General features: G+C 43.6%; 1 protein-coding gene across 2 annotated transcripts in view; it reads left to right on the plus strand.

Annotated features, from left to right (window-relative positions):
* The first annotated feature begins 1594 nt into the window (after positions 1-1594).
* Positions 1595-18874, plus strand: part of VAMP4 (vesicle associated membrane protein 4) — a 34522-nt gene continuing 17242 nt past the window's right edge. The window contains exons 1-4 of one of the 2 annotated variants that reach the window (XM_073356331.2): positions 1595-1712; positions 3649-3778; positions 7500-7546; positions 8012-8062. In XM_073356331.2, the coding sequence (XP_073212432.1) occupies positions 3713-3778; positions 7500-7546; positions 8012-8062 (164 nt within the window). In that variant the 5' untranslated portion in view covers positions 1595-1712; positions 3649-3712. Of the gene's footprint in view, positions 1713-2095; positions 2753-3648; positions 3779-7499; positions 7547-8011; positions 8063-18874 lie in introns of those variants that run through there. The other variant, XM_073356332.2, reaches the window with a different exon arrangement.

The raw sequence follows: 18874 nt of genomic DNA on the forward strand, positions 1-18874 counted from the left end.
CATTCTTAAAACTATAATATCCACCTGGGGAAGTGAGAAAACAGACTGACAGAGCGAGACAGGCCCCAGAAGTCACCTACTACAGGACAGGCCCAACAAGGAAAACAACAAAACACCACTGGCCATCACGTACAGCCCCAGCTAAAATCTGTCCAGCACATCATCAATGATCTACAACCTATCTTGGAAAATGATCCCCTGCTCTCACAGGCCTTGGGAGGCAGGCCAATCCTCGCTTACAGACAGCCCCCCTACCTGAAGCAAATACTCACCAGCAACTACACACCACACCACAGAAATACTAACCCAGGAACAAATCCCTGTAACAAACCCTGTTGCCTTCTCTACCCCCGTATCTACACCAGCCACCGCATTGGGGCTCATTCACCTGCACATCTGATATATGCCATCATGTGCCAGCAATGCCCCTCTGCCACGTACACTGGCCAAACCGGACAGTCTTTATGTAAAAGGATAAATGGACACAAATCAGACATCAGGAATTCAAAAGCCAGTAGGAGAACACTTCAATCTCCCTAGACACTCAATAACAGATTTAAAAGTAGCCATTCTTTAATAAAAAAAACCTTCAAAAACAGACTTCAAAGAGAAACTGCAGAGCTACAATTCATTTGCAAACTTAATACCATAAGTTTGGGCTTAAATAGGGACTGGGAATGGCTGACTCACTACAAAAGCAATTTTCCCTCTCTTTGTACTGACACTTCCTTATCAGTTACTGGGAGTGGACCACATCCACCCTGACTGAATTGGCCCTGTCAACATTGGTTCTCCACTTGTAAGGCAACTCCTTTCTCTTCATGTGCCAATATATATTTATGCCTGTATCTATAATTTTCACTCCATGCATCTGAAGAAGTGGGTTTTTTGCCCACAAAAGCTTATGCCCAAATAAATCTGTTAGTCTTTAAGGTGCCACCGGACTCCTCGTTGTTTTTGTGGATACAGACTAACTCGGCTACCCCTCTGATACTTAAAAACATCGAATCATCAGAACTACTGAAATAGAAAAACGTAGCTCTTATTATCTATGATGTTACTTGACAAATTCCACATACATAATACGTGTTCACACAAACCAACTGCAGAATGACTAACTTTTATTCAAAGCCCGAGCTGTAGGACACAAGTCTCAGACCTTGTCTGTCTTTGCTGTAGTAGGATATGAGACATTTGTACCCTTCAGGATTGTAGCTAATTGCTTACAGAGCAATTTAGGGTTCCAACAGAGGGACTGCTTTCTCCGGTGTCAAACGTTAAGTTGCGCGAGGTAAAGCAACTCAACTTCTATATTATCCTGTAAGAAAGACTTCTTGGTGGCAGGGGCCTCTCTTTGGCCTGTACTGATGGGTCCACATAGGGTAAAAGCTAAGGCTTCAAGCTTGCAAACTTTTACATGTGTATTTAATTTAAGTATCCCGTCCTCTCCCCTGCCAGCTCCCCTCCCCTTCGCTCTCCAGGGCTCCGTTCCCGCCTCATCCGCCCCCGCTCCAGCCAGCCCCACAGGGCCGTGGCCCCAGACTCTCACCCTCCCAGCTGGGACGGAAGCCGGTAGGACTCAACCGGCTTGGAAGCGATCACTCGGCGCTCGCCTCCGCCTCTGCCGGGAGCGCCGAGTGCTCGATAGAGCAGCTGTGTCGCTGCTGGGCCCCTCCGCGCAGCCCCGGCCATTTCCCAGCCGGCCCGGAGCGGTGAGCGGGGCCGGGCAGGAGCGCGTCCTCCCAGCGGAGGGGCCCTTGGGGAGGGGGGCTGTCGGGGGCAGGGTTTGGGGGGGCGTGGGGGCCCTTGGAGAGGGGTTCTGGGGGGGCTATGGGGCAGGGTTTGGGGGGCCCCCGGAGAGGGGCTTTGGGGCCCCCCAGATAGGTGTGGCTGCAGAGCTGTTCTCCCTCTCTGCTGTTGCCTGGCGGCCCTGCGGGCGCTCACACTGCACAGGAGCTGGTATTAGGGTCTGCTGAGCGAAGCGGCTCCTTCCTCTGCTCCCAGGCTCTGTATTTTACATGGGGGTGGTGGGGTTAACCGGGGGGCGTTTCTGCAAGAGAAGCGTGGGGGAAAGCAGTTTCCTTGCACTGGGGGATCTCCACAAACATCTAGCTTCCTCCAGCCTGCGTCCATTGCACTTGTTTCTCCCCCGATAACTCCTGGCCTGGCCCATGGTATTCGCTGCTCCCTTGATAGCCAGCCTGTGCCTGTTGTGGTCTCTGCTTCTGTCCCAGCCAGCTAAGTGACACCCCCAACACTCCTAGCTTGTGACCATTGTACTCACTGGTCCCCGACAGCTGGCTGGGTGACTTCACCTAGAATCCCTAGCTTGTGCCTGTTGTGCTCCGGGGTCTGGAATGTTGTTCTTTACCTGCATTAGCAATCCCATCCTTCTGCTTGTGGATCACTAAATGGGGAGATATCTTGCTCTGTTTCTATATGACAGGCTGTGTTAAGGAGAGCAGACAGTGCTCACTTTGCTGGACCGTTTGCTAAATTTCCAGCATTTGTTGTATTGTCACAGCCTCTTGCTATCTGTGCAGTTTTCCCCATGTCCTGTCTCCAGGATGGAGGGTCCCTGGGATTTTAACTCTTAATCTCCACTAACTCCCTGGGTAGGGGAATGTGTTGGGGTTCAAACCAGCAAAGCCACACTCTGTCCACTTAGGGTGGAGCTGGGTGGCTCAGGGAACTACTGATAGTTGGATCCAGAACCTTTGACCTCTTGGTTATTGGGCCAAAGCCAATCTAGGTCAGTCATGCAAACTGTCATTATCTTTCAGTGATTGGTATGAAATGCGGTGTTTGGTCTCTGTGTACTTCTTAGCTGACTGAAATGTACACGGCAGAGCTCTCCACCACAGTCGGCATCTGTGTTACACTCCGGAGAGATGCTGAGGGCGGGCAGTCTGTCAGGTTAGGGTTGAAGCACATTGGTGGAGTAATGTTAGTGAATTTTGCACACTGCTGCTGCCTACATGTGAAGGATCTGTCCTGTGGATAAAAGGGGTTTAGCACTTCAGGGCTGCCAGCTGGGCACCTTATTGGCACTAACATTAGAATGGGGGACAAGGTGGAAAAGAGAGAGCAGACTGTACTCGGTCAAAAACCTTTGTCTCTCTTAGGGTTTTATTGCTCTTTTCTTTCCTGTTTCAGTTCCTCTTGTTTTTTTTTATAAAATTGGTTTCTGTTGTTTTTGTACCAAGGGACTTTCTGAAGCCATCCAGCTATGTGCCGGGTACTTTTCTACAAAGATGTAGAAAAACACAGTCCCTGCCCCATAAAGTTTAAAGGCCAAGGCCCTGATCATACAGACACTCACATGTGGCACTCAGAGTCACATGCTCAAAGATAAGCGTGTACCTTTAAGTGTTTCCAGGATCAAGGCCTAAGAAATTAGACTAAACTAAATAATCTGTTCCGTTAAGAAGTGTCTTTGGGTCCACGAAAGTATAATAATGCTGCTGTAGTTCATTGATTTTTCATTCTCTTGCCTGTGGCAGTTGTAGGTGGATTCTGTTTAACTTGTAAGTGTTTTCCTGAGCACTGGAGAAGGGGAGAGAGTGACTAACTCTTTGCATGATCTGATAGAAAATTGTATTCAGCACAGTTAGATCTCAGAGATGTTTGTTTCCCTCTCCCTTCTAGGTAGTGTATTTTTCTGCCACCTCCTTGTACAGGAAGATCAAGACCATTTTTGTGAATAGAAAACATGCCTCCAAAATTCAAGCGCCACCTAAATGATGATGATGTCACTGGCTCGGTGAAAAGCGAAAGGGTGAGTGCCTGACAGCCAGTAGCCTTCTGTGCATTTATTGATGTTTTGTACCTAGCCCCCCTTGTTTTGCCTTAATTAAGAGGGATGTATATTTACTAACTCCGCACTCCCTGGCGGCCTGAGAGCCATCTTGGAGTGAACTTAACCACACAGCTTCATCGTTGATGACTTCAATGCCATTGAAACAGTGGAGGGCATGTTTAAAGTGGACCGCAAATGGATGAAATCCACCAATGCTGAATAGCCCAACCAACAGCCTAAGGGGGGCAGTCAGTGTGTTAGGTGAAAAGGCACCTTTTCAAAAAGTGTGGTGGGGAGGACCCATTTAATTCTTCTGTCTAGCTCCACTCAATGCTGATTCCATAGAATGCATTACTCAGTGACTTCACAGCTATTGAATAACTCCATTGGAATGTGGAGCCAGCTTGGGACAGAGTGCTGTGTGTGTGTGCTAAATCATTTCCTTTTTGTAAATGATGTGTGTGTCAGTGTTTGTATTGAGGAGACACACCAAAGATTTAAATGCCAGAAAAGGGATTTATTTGATTTTCTTCCCCACCCTCAAAGGCTGCTTCATGTTCCATTAGGGGTCTCTTGTAACTGTGGTGTAACCCAGTGATATATTATGGAGTGCCACAGCTTCATGGACCTGGCTGGTGGGATATAAAAGGAATTAATGAAGTGACATTATTTTGAGATATGCTGAATAACTCCTCTTAGCCTGGCAGGTGGCGAACATTCAGTACGCTTGGTGAGGTAACTCGATTTATTTTTATTTTCAGGTCACTTGGTTTAGCCTGCTTATTTTGGAGGAAATATTAGATATAAATAATATGTAACAAAGATTGTAGGTTTCAGAGTAACAGCCGTGTTAGTCTGTATTCGCAAAAAGAAAAGGAGGACTTGTGGCACCTTAGAGACTAACCAATTTATTTGAGCATAAGCTTTCGTGAGCTACAGCTCACTTCATCGGATGCATTCCAATGAGGTGAGCTGTAGCTCACGAAAGCTTATGCTCAAATAAATTGGTTAGTCTCTAAGGTGCCACAAGTCCTCCTTTTCTTTTTAAAGATTGTAGGGTGGTTCTTACTTTTAAACAGATTAGCTGCATCTGTTAACTACATAGTGCTATAAGTGTGAATGGCTCTTTATAGATGGGGAGTGGGAAAAAGAGCTTGATATCAGAATGTCCCAGTCATCGATTATTTGATTGTGCAGAGTGCTGCTGCAATAAAAGAGTTACGGTATTTGCACCCCTCACCATGAAGTGTAGCATTAGACTAGTTCAAGGCAGGGTGTTCAGCAGTGCTTTTTATTACATTTCTCTTTGCAGCGGAATTGCTATACTATAGGATTCTCAACTTGCATATTTTCTTGTGTAATTTATTTGTAATCTGCATGCAGATTTCTTTTATTCTGGGCACTTGCACTGTAAATGAGCATTAAGGTAACTGAGATAACTAGGCTGGGAATTAATGACTTGTGCCATGGGAAGGGCAAATTGCAGCTTTCTTATCTGCAGCATCCTAATCGCATAGGTCCTTAAGATAAGAGACTCTGGTATAGCTTTGTTTTTAAATGAGTCTTGTAATTTGTGCATTCTCTGTTCAGTTAAACTAGTCTGTAAAAAGTGACACATTAGGGGTTTTTTTGCAGACTCAGTAATAATAATGTACAGTTGTCTCTCTCCTTTACTGGACCTAAACAGAATAGAAACAAAATAAGGTGCTTTACAAGTTCTTCTTTTTGTTGTTTGTTTTTTTGGTTGCTGTTGGGTTTTGTTTTGTTTTTTAAAAGACTTGCTAGCTAGTAAGTCTGCTCCTGTGAAAATTGATATTTGTAGGGGTGTTAATATTGCCTTTCACAGCAAACTTACTCAGCCTTGGCAAGCCAGGGGACAAATTAAGCTCTGAATAGAGAGGTGGGTAGGGAGGCAGTGGGGGCCAGGGGCAATGGAGGGCTAGTGATTACTATATCGCAGTGGAATTTACTTTCTGTATCAAAGGCCCATCTATGCTGAGCTTGGAAATATATGTGCTGAACTGGTTTAAATCGTTATTACATACAAAGTGGATTTGAACGTGATTTGTCTAGCCAGAGTGCAGGGTGTCAAACAGTATTTAAACCGAGCCTGGAAGCCAGGCTGTAGCCTCAAATACTGACTATTTTAGCTTATAATTACTCCTAGTGAGATGATTGACAACTTGGCTGCATGGGGAAGTGCTTTTGCACCACAAAAGTCCATACCTAGGCTAGAACACGATTTCTAGACTCTGTTTAAACTGGTTCAGCAAATGCAGTTTAAGCTGTAGTTTAGATGGGAATATGGGAATTTAAAACCAAACACAAGGGGAACAGCATCTCTTAGCATCATGAGGGTGGGGTGAGATCTGTGAGTCCAGTGCGGGACAGAGAACCCCAAAGGATTTTTTCCTTCTCAACTATTTTTTTAACCCTAAAAAAGGATATAGACCTGAAGATTTGGAGCATCTGTTATGGATATAAAGCATGCCAACAGCCCCTAAAAGGAGAACCAAGCCAATGTCTTATTTTTAAAGCAACCTTACAAGATTGTCATGGAAATTCTCAGCGCAGATGCCCACTCTACTTGGCTCTCCTTACTATGATGATGATAAAATCTAATGATGTTTTAGCTGTCAAATCAACTTTTGGTACAGTAGGATTTTTCAAGACTGACTTAGAAGGTCAGTCCAAGGATTATCCACTGATTTGTAATGGAGGCCAAAATGCATTACAAAAGAGTGTTGCGGTAACTGTGCAGCATGTAACATAAGAGAGTGTGAAAATAACTCCACTACCAGAAATGTACTCCCCTCACCAAGACCCTGTTGCTGAACAAGAGGAAAATCCAGCTGTCAAATTCAGCTCCACTCTGTGTATCTTCGTTGCAGTTACAGTATGGGATACTATAGGAACTAGTTGCTCAGTGCAGAACATTCTAGTCATAAAATCCATTAATAACCATAACCCCAATGTAAAAATTGAAAAGGTTCATCCTCTCTGTTAACAATCAAATCCTCTCTGCTGGCAGGGTGGGGGAGCAGATCCATTAACTTTAATCCTCATTCCCATTCTTTATATCATCAGGTGACAGTTTATTTAAAAACCACAGCATCTTCCGAGATGGAAATGCATATGGTCTTCCATGTAGGTAGGACAAAACAAAGTAATTACATGAGGTATAAGGTTTTGAAAGATTTTAATAGTTAGTGTGGTTTGAATTTAATGTTTTACAGATGGGCCCTTTGGGAACGGATTGGGATTTAATCTGTATATGGAAGTGCTTTAAGGACTGAAGTACCTAGGAGTTTTACATAGTCTTATTTTAAAGTGAATTTGGACCATACGTTACATAGAGAAACCGGAATTGATAGAAATCCTTTGTAACTGACTTCATTTTCACCATTAAAACTGGCCACAAGAGAGCTCAGCCAATGGCTTAGTAGCAGTTCTCTGTAGTGCCATGCATTCACTGAACTGGCAAATGTCTCTTGTTTACTGGTAATGGTGCAGAGACTTCCAGTTCAGCCTCTGGGAGGTGGGGTTGTGGCTGAAAAGAATACCCCCTCTGGTCATTTAACAAGGAGCATTGATGTGTTCCACAGTCATGTACAACCGGTGGTGAGAAGGATGGTGGGTATGAGAGTGGGAAACTCTGGTTTCTAATTGATTGAAGCTAACCTTTTTTCTGTGTTTGCAGAGAAACCTTTTAGAAGAAGATTCCGATGAGGAGGAGGACTTTTTCTTGTGAGTAGCTATATGGGTATTGTGTGGGTGTTGTACAAAGTGGGGGGATGTGCTATACCCTGGGCCAAATTGCTGTTCAAACCAGAACTGGGGAAATTGAAAATATAAGGCAGCTCCGTCTTACTAACAGGTAGAGCTGATTGGAATGAAACATTGCCATCTGTTTCTGATTCCTGTGGAATGATTGATTCAGCAGCTGTGAGATCAGGGGGAGCACTAGCAATGAATATAAATTAAGATTAAGGAAATAAAATAGGGGCAACCCACCCACCAGTTAGGGGTGGAAGAGACCCTCTGGTTGGGATCTGGTTTGCTGATGGAGGATCATTTCCTGTTGCACGTGCTTTGACTTAATTTGAAATGTCACCCCTTTGTGAACCCTGTGAAAGACCTAACCATTTGGGTCAGACAGGCTTTCCTGTGTGTATTGGATTCATTATCACTGTGTCTGTTCTGTGCTGGCAGGAGAGGACCTGCAGGACCAAGGTTTGGACCCAGGAATGACAAGATCAGGCAGTAAGTTCCTTAGAGTTTGGATCCATAGTCCAGATACCATTTTATTTATGTATTTTTAAATTGTGCTGCTTTGTTACCAGAAGGGTGACCAGATGTCCTGTTGTTATTGGGACTGTCCTAATATTAGGGGCTTTGTCTTATATATGCAACTATCCTCCCTTCCCGCCCGCCCGCCCCTCCCTCCCCCGAAAAAAAAATAAAAGGTGCCCGGATTTTTCACACTTGCTATCTGGTCACCCCTAGTTACCAACATGTTTCTGCTCAGTCTTACAATGGGAATGTAACTCCTACTTAATCTTTTCTCACTAGTATGCCCATCTGCCTTCAAGGAGAGGAAATTCAATTCCCAAGTTATCAAAGAGCTAATTGCGTTCTAGCATGGGTGCACAGATTGGTTTGTAGCACTATAGCCTGATGTGCTATTGAAAACTGTTGTTCCATTTGATGAGTAACCATTTAACATTCATAACAAAACTTCCTTACAGAATAGTAAAGACAGTGTTTTAAATTTGAGCCACTATTGTGCCTCCTCTGCTGTTGCCTTTCCCATCCATTCTTGTCCCATCTTTTGCCTTATTATTCCTTTCCTGTCCGCCCCTTGGTGTTCCAAGTAGATCCTTGTGCTCAGGAGTGCAGTGCTACCCAGATTTCTCATATACCTGGCAGTCCTTTGGACTTCAGTGTACCATACAGGGAGCAGATCCTTGTGACCTTTGGAGACCGGGAAAGATTTACTAGGATCAAAACAGCTGAACAAACAGGAAACAATTAAAATTTGGATTCTAACCATCCATTATACAGAACAAAAGGGAAGAAACTAACAAAACTAGATCCCTTCTCTGAGAGTAATTTCCTGGCAATGGTTTCAGTGCTTCTGTTTACTGCAAGTCCCAGTTTATTCGACTCTATAATGGTAGCATTTGTTGCACAGTGACTGAGGGGAAAGGTTGGCCGCAGCTGGAGAATGTGTGTCATAAATGGACCATCAGTTTGTTGAAATATATTTGTGTTTCCTGAACATTTCATTCTTGAGAGCTAGAACAGAAATTTCAGAGGGGAAATCTAGATGGCAATCAGCTTTGTGTAAACCAGATTAGATCATCTAGTTTGTGGCTTCAGAATCTATATTCTTCTTTGGTTTTATGTGAGGTAAAAGCCAGTGCATCTCTGAGATTAGTCTATATTAATCCCATGTGGTTAAAAGCAGTTCTGGTCAGACCCGAGTCATACACCTGCAGAGCACAGAAATTTTGACGGGATATGGTTCAGATTAGGAGCGATAGATAGATACTGGGAAGTTGGCTCTCCTTATAAGCTGTTCTTCTTGCAGACCATTGGAAAAGGTGACGTGATGTTCCATAGTGCTAATTACTTTGGGCTAGTCAATTAGAACTGAATAAGTAGGTAGAGTCACCTAATTGCCAGTCTTCAGTTACCATCATCTGTGCAGACAAGTGTGTATAGTCATGGTAGAAGCAGATTATAGTCACTGCAACAAGCTAATGTCACTAAATATAATAACTGAGATCTTACCTTCCCTGTCAGTGCTGTCTCTGATTATTAAATTAAAAGAACATCATCTGTTGTGCTCTTTCGTGAAAGTCCTAGTGTCTGGAAAGTGGCAAGTGTTAGTAAAAGGAGTGCTTCTGTGACAAAGGGAAGTAGCACCAAATCATCAATAGCCTCTAGAGGCAAGGGAACCAGGAATTGTCCTCTTCCTGGTATCTTTAACCGCTGGTCAGGAATGGGTGTTGAGCCAGACAGCAGCCAGGGGGTATCAAGTCTGTTCTCCCTGGCAGGAGTCTCCTTTGGGACATTCTGTGGGAGATGGAGGATAAAGACAGAGGTTGTGATGGGAAGAAAAATGAAACTGGGAAGAGTCTGTAGTGTTTGATGCACAAACACTACAGACTGGAAATAAGGTATAAATTTGTAACTGAGAGTATTCAGAGTAGCAGCTTATGCTCACATAAATTTGTTAGTCTCTAAGGTGCCACAAGTACTCCTTTTCTTTTAAAGGAGAGTAATTAACCACTGGGACAGTTTACAAAGGGTGGTGGTGGATTCTCCATCACTGGCAATTCAGAAAAACTTCCAAATTTGATTTTAAAAAGATCTGCGCTGGGAATTATTTTGGGGCAGTTCTCTGACCTGTGTTATACAGGAGGTCAGATTAGATGATCACAATGGTCCCTGCTGGTCTTGGAATCTATGATCTTGGAACAGTCACTGCTCCACCAGAACAGTTTAGATGCATACTCTACCTGCTGGCCAGAGGAAGGTGCAAGCTCACAATGGTGCAGATTTCCCCTTAGTTGTGTTTTTGGAGGGGCAGGAGGTGGGTGTTCAATTGTTACTGAAAGGCTGCAAGGGAAAGATGATTTTGGGCACACAGGAGAGCCTGTTTGAGGTAAAAGGGGCAGAATGAAAGAAGATGATAGAAGGATGCAAGGGGAATAGGTAAGAAGGAGTAATGGGGGAGTCGGAGCAGAGATGGAAGAAAGTTGTGGAGGGCCTTGAATGCGAGAGGTAGGGGGAATTGGTGAGGGCTCTCACAGAGGGGAAGGAGACGGTGCGAGTTGTCAGAATGGAGACTCGAGCAGCAGCCTGTAAGGTAGAGCAGAGAGGCAGGGAGGTCCTATTAGTTGAGGTGAGGGACATCAAAGGCATAAATATGTTGTCAGGTGTAGGCGAAAGGAGAGATTTAGGGCATCTGCTCACCCATGTGGAGCACGGGCGTGTTTGAGGTCATGCTTTACAATAAGAAGTGGCTGGTGGAGTCGCTTCTTTCCAGTCCAGTTTCCGGGTTCCTGAGGGGGAGTTCGTACCCTTTACACTGGGAAACAGCCCAGTTGGGCCTCTTAGATGCTCTCTGATATCTGCCTACGTTTGTAGGGTGGACCGAAGGAATTTCCTCCCATAGGGCTGTGGTTTGCTTCTCCTTATGTAACTGTTCGCTCCTTTGTATTCAGCACATTCCTAGTAGTTCTGGAAGAAACCTCCATGGAAATTGGCTTCTCACTACTGTTCAATGAGTTGGTGAATCTGACTGATGCTAGTAGGTGGGTGTCCACTTTGCATTTGCCTCTAACTGGTGGTTTTGGCAGAAAGGTGAAGGTGGAATGGGCTACATAGCCTAAGCTATACCCTTGCCCCTAGTGCTCAGAATTAAAGGTGACTGGCACGGGATTGTTTTTAAATTGAGTTTGTGCCCTTTTGCTGATATTTATGATGTACTTGTGAAGGAGGCCTGGAAGGTATTTTAAACCTCCAAAATATCAGGAATGTCTAGTGTAGTCTTCCCTAGTTTTGCTTGGAGAACTTTTGGGAGGTCTTGGAGTGACTACTGTGAGCTCTTAATGCCTGAGCTGAAGGAGCAAGGGTGTTGAATATTTAACACAGACTTCTTTTATGCGGAATGTTAACGAGTCATTGGCATTAAACTTTTGAGCGATCTGACTAAAAATCCCTTCCCCTCTCCATTGCTTAGCTCTCACTCTAGAAAGTCGTAGAGTCTAGACAAGAGTTTATGTTCCTGCTTTAACTTGAGTTAATTGTTCACTAATTTAACTCGCGTTAACAACACGATTATGAAGACTAGGCTAGACACTGCACAACCATTTGTTCCAAGAAATAAATGTGGTTTACCCTAGGACCTTGGCCCTCACGTTGTCGTCATTGTGCTAACTCTCCAATCATAAGAATGTATTCTAGCTAGCGAAGGGATGAATGTCTAATGTAACCAGGGCTTGAGTCATGCTGAAATGTTGCAGAACGCGGTTACAGCATTTATTTGGGTGTTTAGTGCTTCCGGTATTATCACTTAGAAGCAATAGTGCTGGAACGCACTTTTGGTACTTCTTTTTTTCCGAATCTGTCACTGAATGTAGCCAACGAGCAGAATTGAACAGCCCCCAAACTTTTCATGTTTCAAGAGAAGCTAAAAAGGACATAATCCTAATGCTGTGTTCCCTTCTGCAAGTCACCTTTTCGGGTGCACTGATGAATGGGTGGGGAAGCATGTATCACTGCCCGTGTACCATACCTGTTCTGCAGAAATGGCACTGGAATCCAGGGCTCTGAGAGTGGCAATTCTCACCAGTATTAAACATTTAAAGGGGATGTTATTAATATTTACTTAGAATTTTATTTACTGGAATAATCCAAGGCTAAGCACATGAGATACTCGAGCTGGGTGGGATTTTAAAAAGCACCTGAGGGATTTAGGAGCAGAAGTCCCATTTAAGGCAATGAGATGTGTGAGCCTAAATCCCTTAGAAAACCTCTCCCAATGTGCTAGATTTATCTCCACTGACTATAAATATTGTATCACTCTTGAGGCTATTTCACCTTTCACAGTACCTCATTACAATTCACTCACACAAGTTGACGTTAAGCAGATTTCTTAGCTATGCTAATGAGCTGGGCCCAGTGGATTCTGCAGCTCTGGAGATTGCTGCCAAATTGTGCTTCGGAATCAAGGCTTTCATTGAGATGACGATTGATTCTAGCCTCGTTTTTAAACTGACCTTAAAAATTTGAATTGAACAGAAACCAGTGTAGCGTTTGTCTTTCTGAATATGCAAAGTCTGAAACAGTTGCTCCTAGAGTGCATCTGCACTAGGAACATTAGCACTCATATTACAGCCACAGCAGAGCTCTACCAGTGTTTGACTACTACTGTAAAGAGGACTCAGTCATTTATCAATGGATTATGAAAAAATTGCTCCAGGCAGGTTTTTATGACTCAGTGGTAAAATCACCTGAGTCCTTTCTGTTTGCAGTGTTGTAGCCATGTTGCTCCCAGGGTATTAGAGAGACAAGGTTAGGGAGGTAATAGCTTTTATTGGACCAACTTCTGTTGGTGAGAGAGACATGCTCTTGACCTGAAGAAGAGCTGGAAAGCTTGTCTCTCTCACCAACAGAAGTTGGTCCAGTAAAAGCTATTATCTCTTCCACCTTGACTCTTTGATTCCTTTCTGTTGTTGCTACCAACTGTGCAAAAGCACCATTGCTGTAATATGGGTGCTAACCTTTCTAGTGTCTACAGGCCTAACGAGAGGTGCAGATTGCCTCACTGATTGCAGTTGTGTTGAATCTGAAACCTGAGAGTGGCCTTTCAATGATCAACATGAACTGTTCACTACTGATCATTTTTGCAGAAGCATGCAGCAACTGTGTTTCTTCTGCACCCCAAAATGGGCCATACATCCCCCCACCCCCTAGTGCTCTAAGGTTCCGACTGCCCCTTTCTTAGCTCTAGAAACCCTCCAGTCATATTCCTTCTGCCCCCAACGACTTCTGCAGTGTAGTTTTGCATTGTCAATATGAAAACGTGAGCCATATTGGAAATGTTGGAGGCTGTGTGAAATAACATAATGTCAAAATGCATAAAAGACGTCTGCTTTGCTGATTGTATAAGTCAGTTTCATATTCATTTCCCTACCTTCCAAGTGGCTGTATCAGAGGTCTAATGTGCCACAGAGTACATGGGACCTTAGTGATAACATCCAAGTGTACAACACATCGCTGAGAGTGGGAGGGGACGTGCAGCCAATGCTGCCTGCTAGAAAACTGACTATTCCCAAAAACAGGCATGGAGAGAACGCCCAGGTCACATCGGTAGCATGGGGTCTTCGTCACTCGTCTCTGCCACTTGAAGAATGTGGCACCTTCTTTAAGCCTGGCAGTATGAATTGCACCTAATATTAGTCAGTTCACAGCCCAGTGGATCTAAAAGGGAAAGGTAGGTTCCTTTCCTTCAGAACTTGGTAGACCATTAAAGCAGACACTAAATCAAATTAAGCTGAGTGATCTCATTGCTGGTGTTCTGGTTTGTGTGATGTTCTGTCCTTATTAAAACCAGCATCTTTGTAGTCATTAGTCTAAAGTGGGGCCATGGGAGACATGTATGCTTTTGTTTTACTCATTTTCCTGGCAAGGATGAATTCAATTTTTTCCACTTGGAAACCTGGCAGGATACAGACCCAGGAGCAAAATAATTGAAAAGCCAGTAGTTCTCTCCCTGTAAATACATTTCTTTCTTGGCAGGGGAGTTGACTCTGATAAAATGAAAAATGTTTTGTTTTCACTATTGCTTGAATTTCCAACGTGAAGCAAATAGAACTAGTTGAAATAGTAAATTTGCTCCAAAACTGCACTGTGAGTAGACACCTTTGTGATCTTTAACTCTCATACTAGAGAGGCCTCTTTGGCTGGCAGCGAGAAAGGTTAGTTAAGGGACTGAAGTGAGGTTCAAGTTCTGGGTTTAATTCCTTGGTCAGTCCCAGACTCTGTGTGTGACCTTGGGTTAGTCACTTACGGTAGGTGTACCCTGCAAATGAATGTAGGCATAATTGGGCTAGCTTTAATCTAGCTAGTACAGGTAATAATAGTAATGAAGATGTGGTGGCTTGGGCTTTAGCACAACTGAGGAACCAGAGAAGGTAACCATGGTCCCTGGCGGGTGTGTCATCTGGTTCCCAGCCGGTGCCACCACGTTGTCTTCAGTGGTTCCCTGTGCTCGCTAGATTAAAACTAGCATGGGTATGCCTCCCTGGGCTACAATCACCCCTTCGCTTGTGGCATAGACAGCCCCTTAATCTGTGTTTCCATTTCCTGTCTGTAAAATGGGGATAAATAATCCTTCCTTTCTACTGCACTTTGTCTTGTCTATATAGATTGTTCCTTGGGGCAAGGGCTGTCTCTCTGACCATGCATGTGTACCGTGCTTAGCACAATGGAGGCTTAATGACGATTGGAGCCTTGAGACTTAACTATAACACAAATAAATAACGATCTGGAGCACCCAATGCATAGCTTTTAGCTGTAATCAGAGGACACTGGGATGTTGAGATATGAAGTGTCCAACTTTTAGTCGTCTGGAGCTGCATAGCCATTTAATACAGACCTTTTTCAGAGGTCGTCGTGTATGACAGATGCTTTGAGTCTTGTACGTAGCATGGATTTACTTGAACACCTTCCCTCACTTTGAGTCCTCTCCTTTCTGACTCCTAATGTAACATCGCTTGCATCCCTTATACATTCCTACTGGTGGTTTGAACCAAGAGAATTTGGTTACAGACCTGTCATTGGGAGGATTTTTCATTATTTTGAAGCCAATGAATAATTTTAAGAACATCCACATACTGCAAAGCAAAGTAAATGTGCCTCAAATGTTAGCCCTGAGTCTGCTAGCTCTCCACGTGTGAAACTGTGAGAGTTTGGTAAACAGAGGGCTAGTAGGATTGGCCCCTTCATTTTTAATTTTCCAGTGATTGTTTTTCTTCTCTCGTCACCCATCTTAGGCTTGGAAGCAGTAATTGCTTGTGAGTCACCCAAGTTTGTCCAGGGCTTATAGTGACACCAGAAGTCCTACTGCCTACACTTTGTGATAACATGACTCCTTTTTGTTTAGGTGCTGGTCGTGAATCACTGTTTTAATTATATGGGTATGTGGGTGTGTGCATCCAGTGCAGAACAAGTGCATCTGCTAGCCCCTGGGTAAGCTCAGCGTGTCATGATAAAGGAAGAAATAAATTAATTCACTAGAAGTGACTCTGATTTGTTTAGTAGATAGTCTGTTTGGAATAGCTTGCACCACTTCTACTATCATGTTTCGTTTAGGAATGTGAAGTTAAAAAAAAAAAAAAAAAGTCTGTTAAGATTGCCTGTGTCATGAGTCGTATATTGTTTTCTTTATTTAAGAGGCAGCTGGTGAAACATTGGGTGAGTATCCAGGCCTGTTTCATCAATATGGGGAATGGTAGACAGACAATAGATTTAGCAGCTCTTCCTGCCCTTCTGTAGTGGAAGATTTCAAGCAACTGTGGGGAGTCAGGCTTCTACCTGTAGCAAAACAATTCATGCTGAATTTATGATATGCTGCAGAAAAGGGCTAGTTTCTTTTTTGTGCTACGGTAGAATAATGCTTTGTGCCCTGTTTTCATCCATATAAAAATACCGCCTCTCCAGCTCAACGTTAAGCCAGCAGTTTGCTTCAGAGGGTTCTGCTGATGACGGGAACTACAAAAGTGCAGCTGCAGTGGTTTACGAAGCCTGGCATGAGACGCCAAGACAGATGCGTAACCCTCACTATTTAATTAGTGACCGCCCATGGCTATGCCCCTGTGTTTCCAGGTTTTTATTAATAGTGGTTTGAAAAGCCAAGTGCTGCTGCTCTGTTTTTTGCTGGATTTCCTTTTTCTCTTTTGGAGCAATGAGCACACATGGGGGAAATTTTCAAAGGCACAAAAGGCAGTTAGTTGCCCGGTTCCTATTGAAAGCCCCCAGAAGTGGGGCACCCAAGGGACATTTGCGCCTTTGAAGATCAGCCCTACAATTGTTGTGGGGCTGGGTTGGCTTTCGCTATTCATCTCGAAATGTTCGGAACTTCCGTTTTAATAGTTGCAGTTGCATCTCTAGGCCTCTTGTGTCTGGCGAAGTTTTGATGGCAGCTTCTCTGTCTGTATGCTGTATATTTTAAATCCCTTTCAGATTGTAAGACTACTTGAGCTGCAGACCCCCAAAGCTTTTTCTTCATTTATTCCGAACCCTTATTTTTTTTTCAAATCTGCAGTTTATTATAATAGGAGTTCTTATGCGTGCCCCATGCATAACTAGCCCCATAATATCTTCTGCTATTGATGAGAGGAACGTATGGGCTCAGGAGACAGGAAAATTAGGTGAGTGTTGTGACATTGCACCCTATAATGCTTTATAGAAATATGATTATGAGTGTAAATATGACATAACTGAAATATGTTTTATGCTAGATATGCCATGTAACATATCTTTGCAAAGGTTAGGATTAATATATTCAGTAGCTCTTATTTGTATGCATGTATCATTTTTATATCTGAAGTTATGAGTGTTGGCTCTATGCTTGTATTTAAAGTGTTTCCTGTAGGAAGCACATAAGGCAGATTTGGTTAACATAGTGTGATGGGGTTATTCAAGTAATTGGGAATACTTAACTAACAGTGGACTTTGGGAAACACCAATCCATATCTGAGCTATCCTGAGAACAGTTCAAACTAACATGTAAACAATGGCGTCGGCCTGCAAAAAGCTGAATCCTTTATAGACATGTGACTTGCCCAGGTGGCTAGAGACTCCATCTTGTGGCTGTGATGTTGCACAAGAGAGAGAATATAAAAGGCCCTGGAAACCCCTCCATTTGGTCTTCAGCTGGCTCAAAAGATAACCTCTCTACCCCAAAGAGGTGCCTGAAAGAAACTGGAACAAAGGACAGTAACTGTGGGGGTTGGAGTGATTGCTGGACCCAGACTAGGAAGGAACCCAGTCTGTCAAAGAAGCTTATTGGAACATCTCTGAGGGTGAGAGTTACCTGCATTTAGTCTCCTACTGTATTAGGCTTCAGACTTGCGTGTTTTTGTTTTATTTTGCTTGGTAACTTACTTTGTTCTGTCTGTTGTTACTTGGAACCCCTTAAATCCTACTTTTTATATTTAATAAAATCACTTTTTGCTTATTAATTGACCCAGAGCAAGCAAGTAATTTCTGACGGAGCAAACTGCTGTGCATATCTCTCTATCAGTGTTATAGAGGGCGAACAATTTATGAGTTTACCCTGTATAAGCTTTATACAGAGTAAAACGGATTTATTTGAGGTTTGGACCCCATTGGGAACTGGGTATCTGGATGCTGGAGACAGGACCATTTCTTAAGCAGTTTTCGGTTAAGCCTGCAGCTTTTGGGGGACGTGGTTCAGAACTGGATCTGTGTTTGCAGCAGGTGAGCATGTCTGGCTCAGCAAGACAGGGTGCTAAAGTCCCAAGCTGCCAGAGAAAATGGGCTTGGAGGTAGTCTCAGCACATCAGGTGGCAGTCCCAAGGGGGTTTCTGTGACCCAACCCGTCACAAGTGTGAACTAGCGACATAGTGGGCTAAAAGAAAGACCACTGGACTGAGACTTGGGAGACCTGGATTCTATTTTTGGCTCTGCCACTGCTCTTCTGGGTGACCACGGGCATGTCACTTCTCCTCTGTGCCTCAGTTTCCCCATCTGCAAAGTGGGGATAATACCTCTTGTAAAATGTTTTTGAGCTCTACTGATGGAAAGCACTGTATTCGTGCCAGCTAGGTGGTATCATTATTATTAGACCTATTCCTCTGTGACTTGAGGCAAGTCACTTTTCTGAGTTTCTCCATCTGTGAAATGGGAAGGGATAATACTTTCCTATCCCACAGCCGTGTTTCAGGGATGAAATCATTGGTGCTAGGTGTTTTGAGATCCTCAGATTGTAGTTGCTAAGGAAGCATGAATTATTAGCTATTGGAAATGTTCTTTGATGTATCTTTTGCCATAGGGAAAGCATTGGACCTTTTCCATTAGTACATCACACGTATATCCAGGAATATGTGGGAATGGCTAGTTTTTCTCCTTCTCAGGTTTACATCCAGCTTTTCAAACTATGCAGACTCAGTATACGCAAGACATTTAATGTATATTCAATGCATGCATTTTATGAGTCGAAGAAACTGAACAAAATAATCTTAGCAGAGGAAGAGCCTAGAACCTACTTGCATTGAAGAAAACACTGGTTTTGTCCAGTGCTTAGCTTTTACTGCCTCAGAGACAACTGTTCTTGCCATTGTCCCATTAGGCCAGTACATTTCATATGACGAGTTATATTGCAGGGGCCCTAAGCTGTTTCTCATTTCCATCTCCAGTAAAGACAAACGTGCATTATCTCCAAAATGTATTTAAGTACTTTTGTTACATGTGACTTTTGAGTGTTATTTTATGGCATCGTCCATTAACTTCTGAATTTGCAGTAGCCTTAGGGAT

This window comes from Lepidochelys kempii, chromosome 8 (genome assembly GCF_965140285.1).
Source record: "Lepidochelys kempii isolate rLepKem1 chromosome 8, rLepKem1.hap1, whole genome shotgun sequence".
Lineage (NCBI taxonomy): Eukaryota > Metazoa > Chordata > Testudines > Cheloniidae > Lepidochelys > Lepidochelys kempii.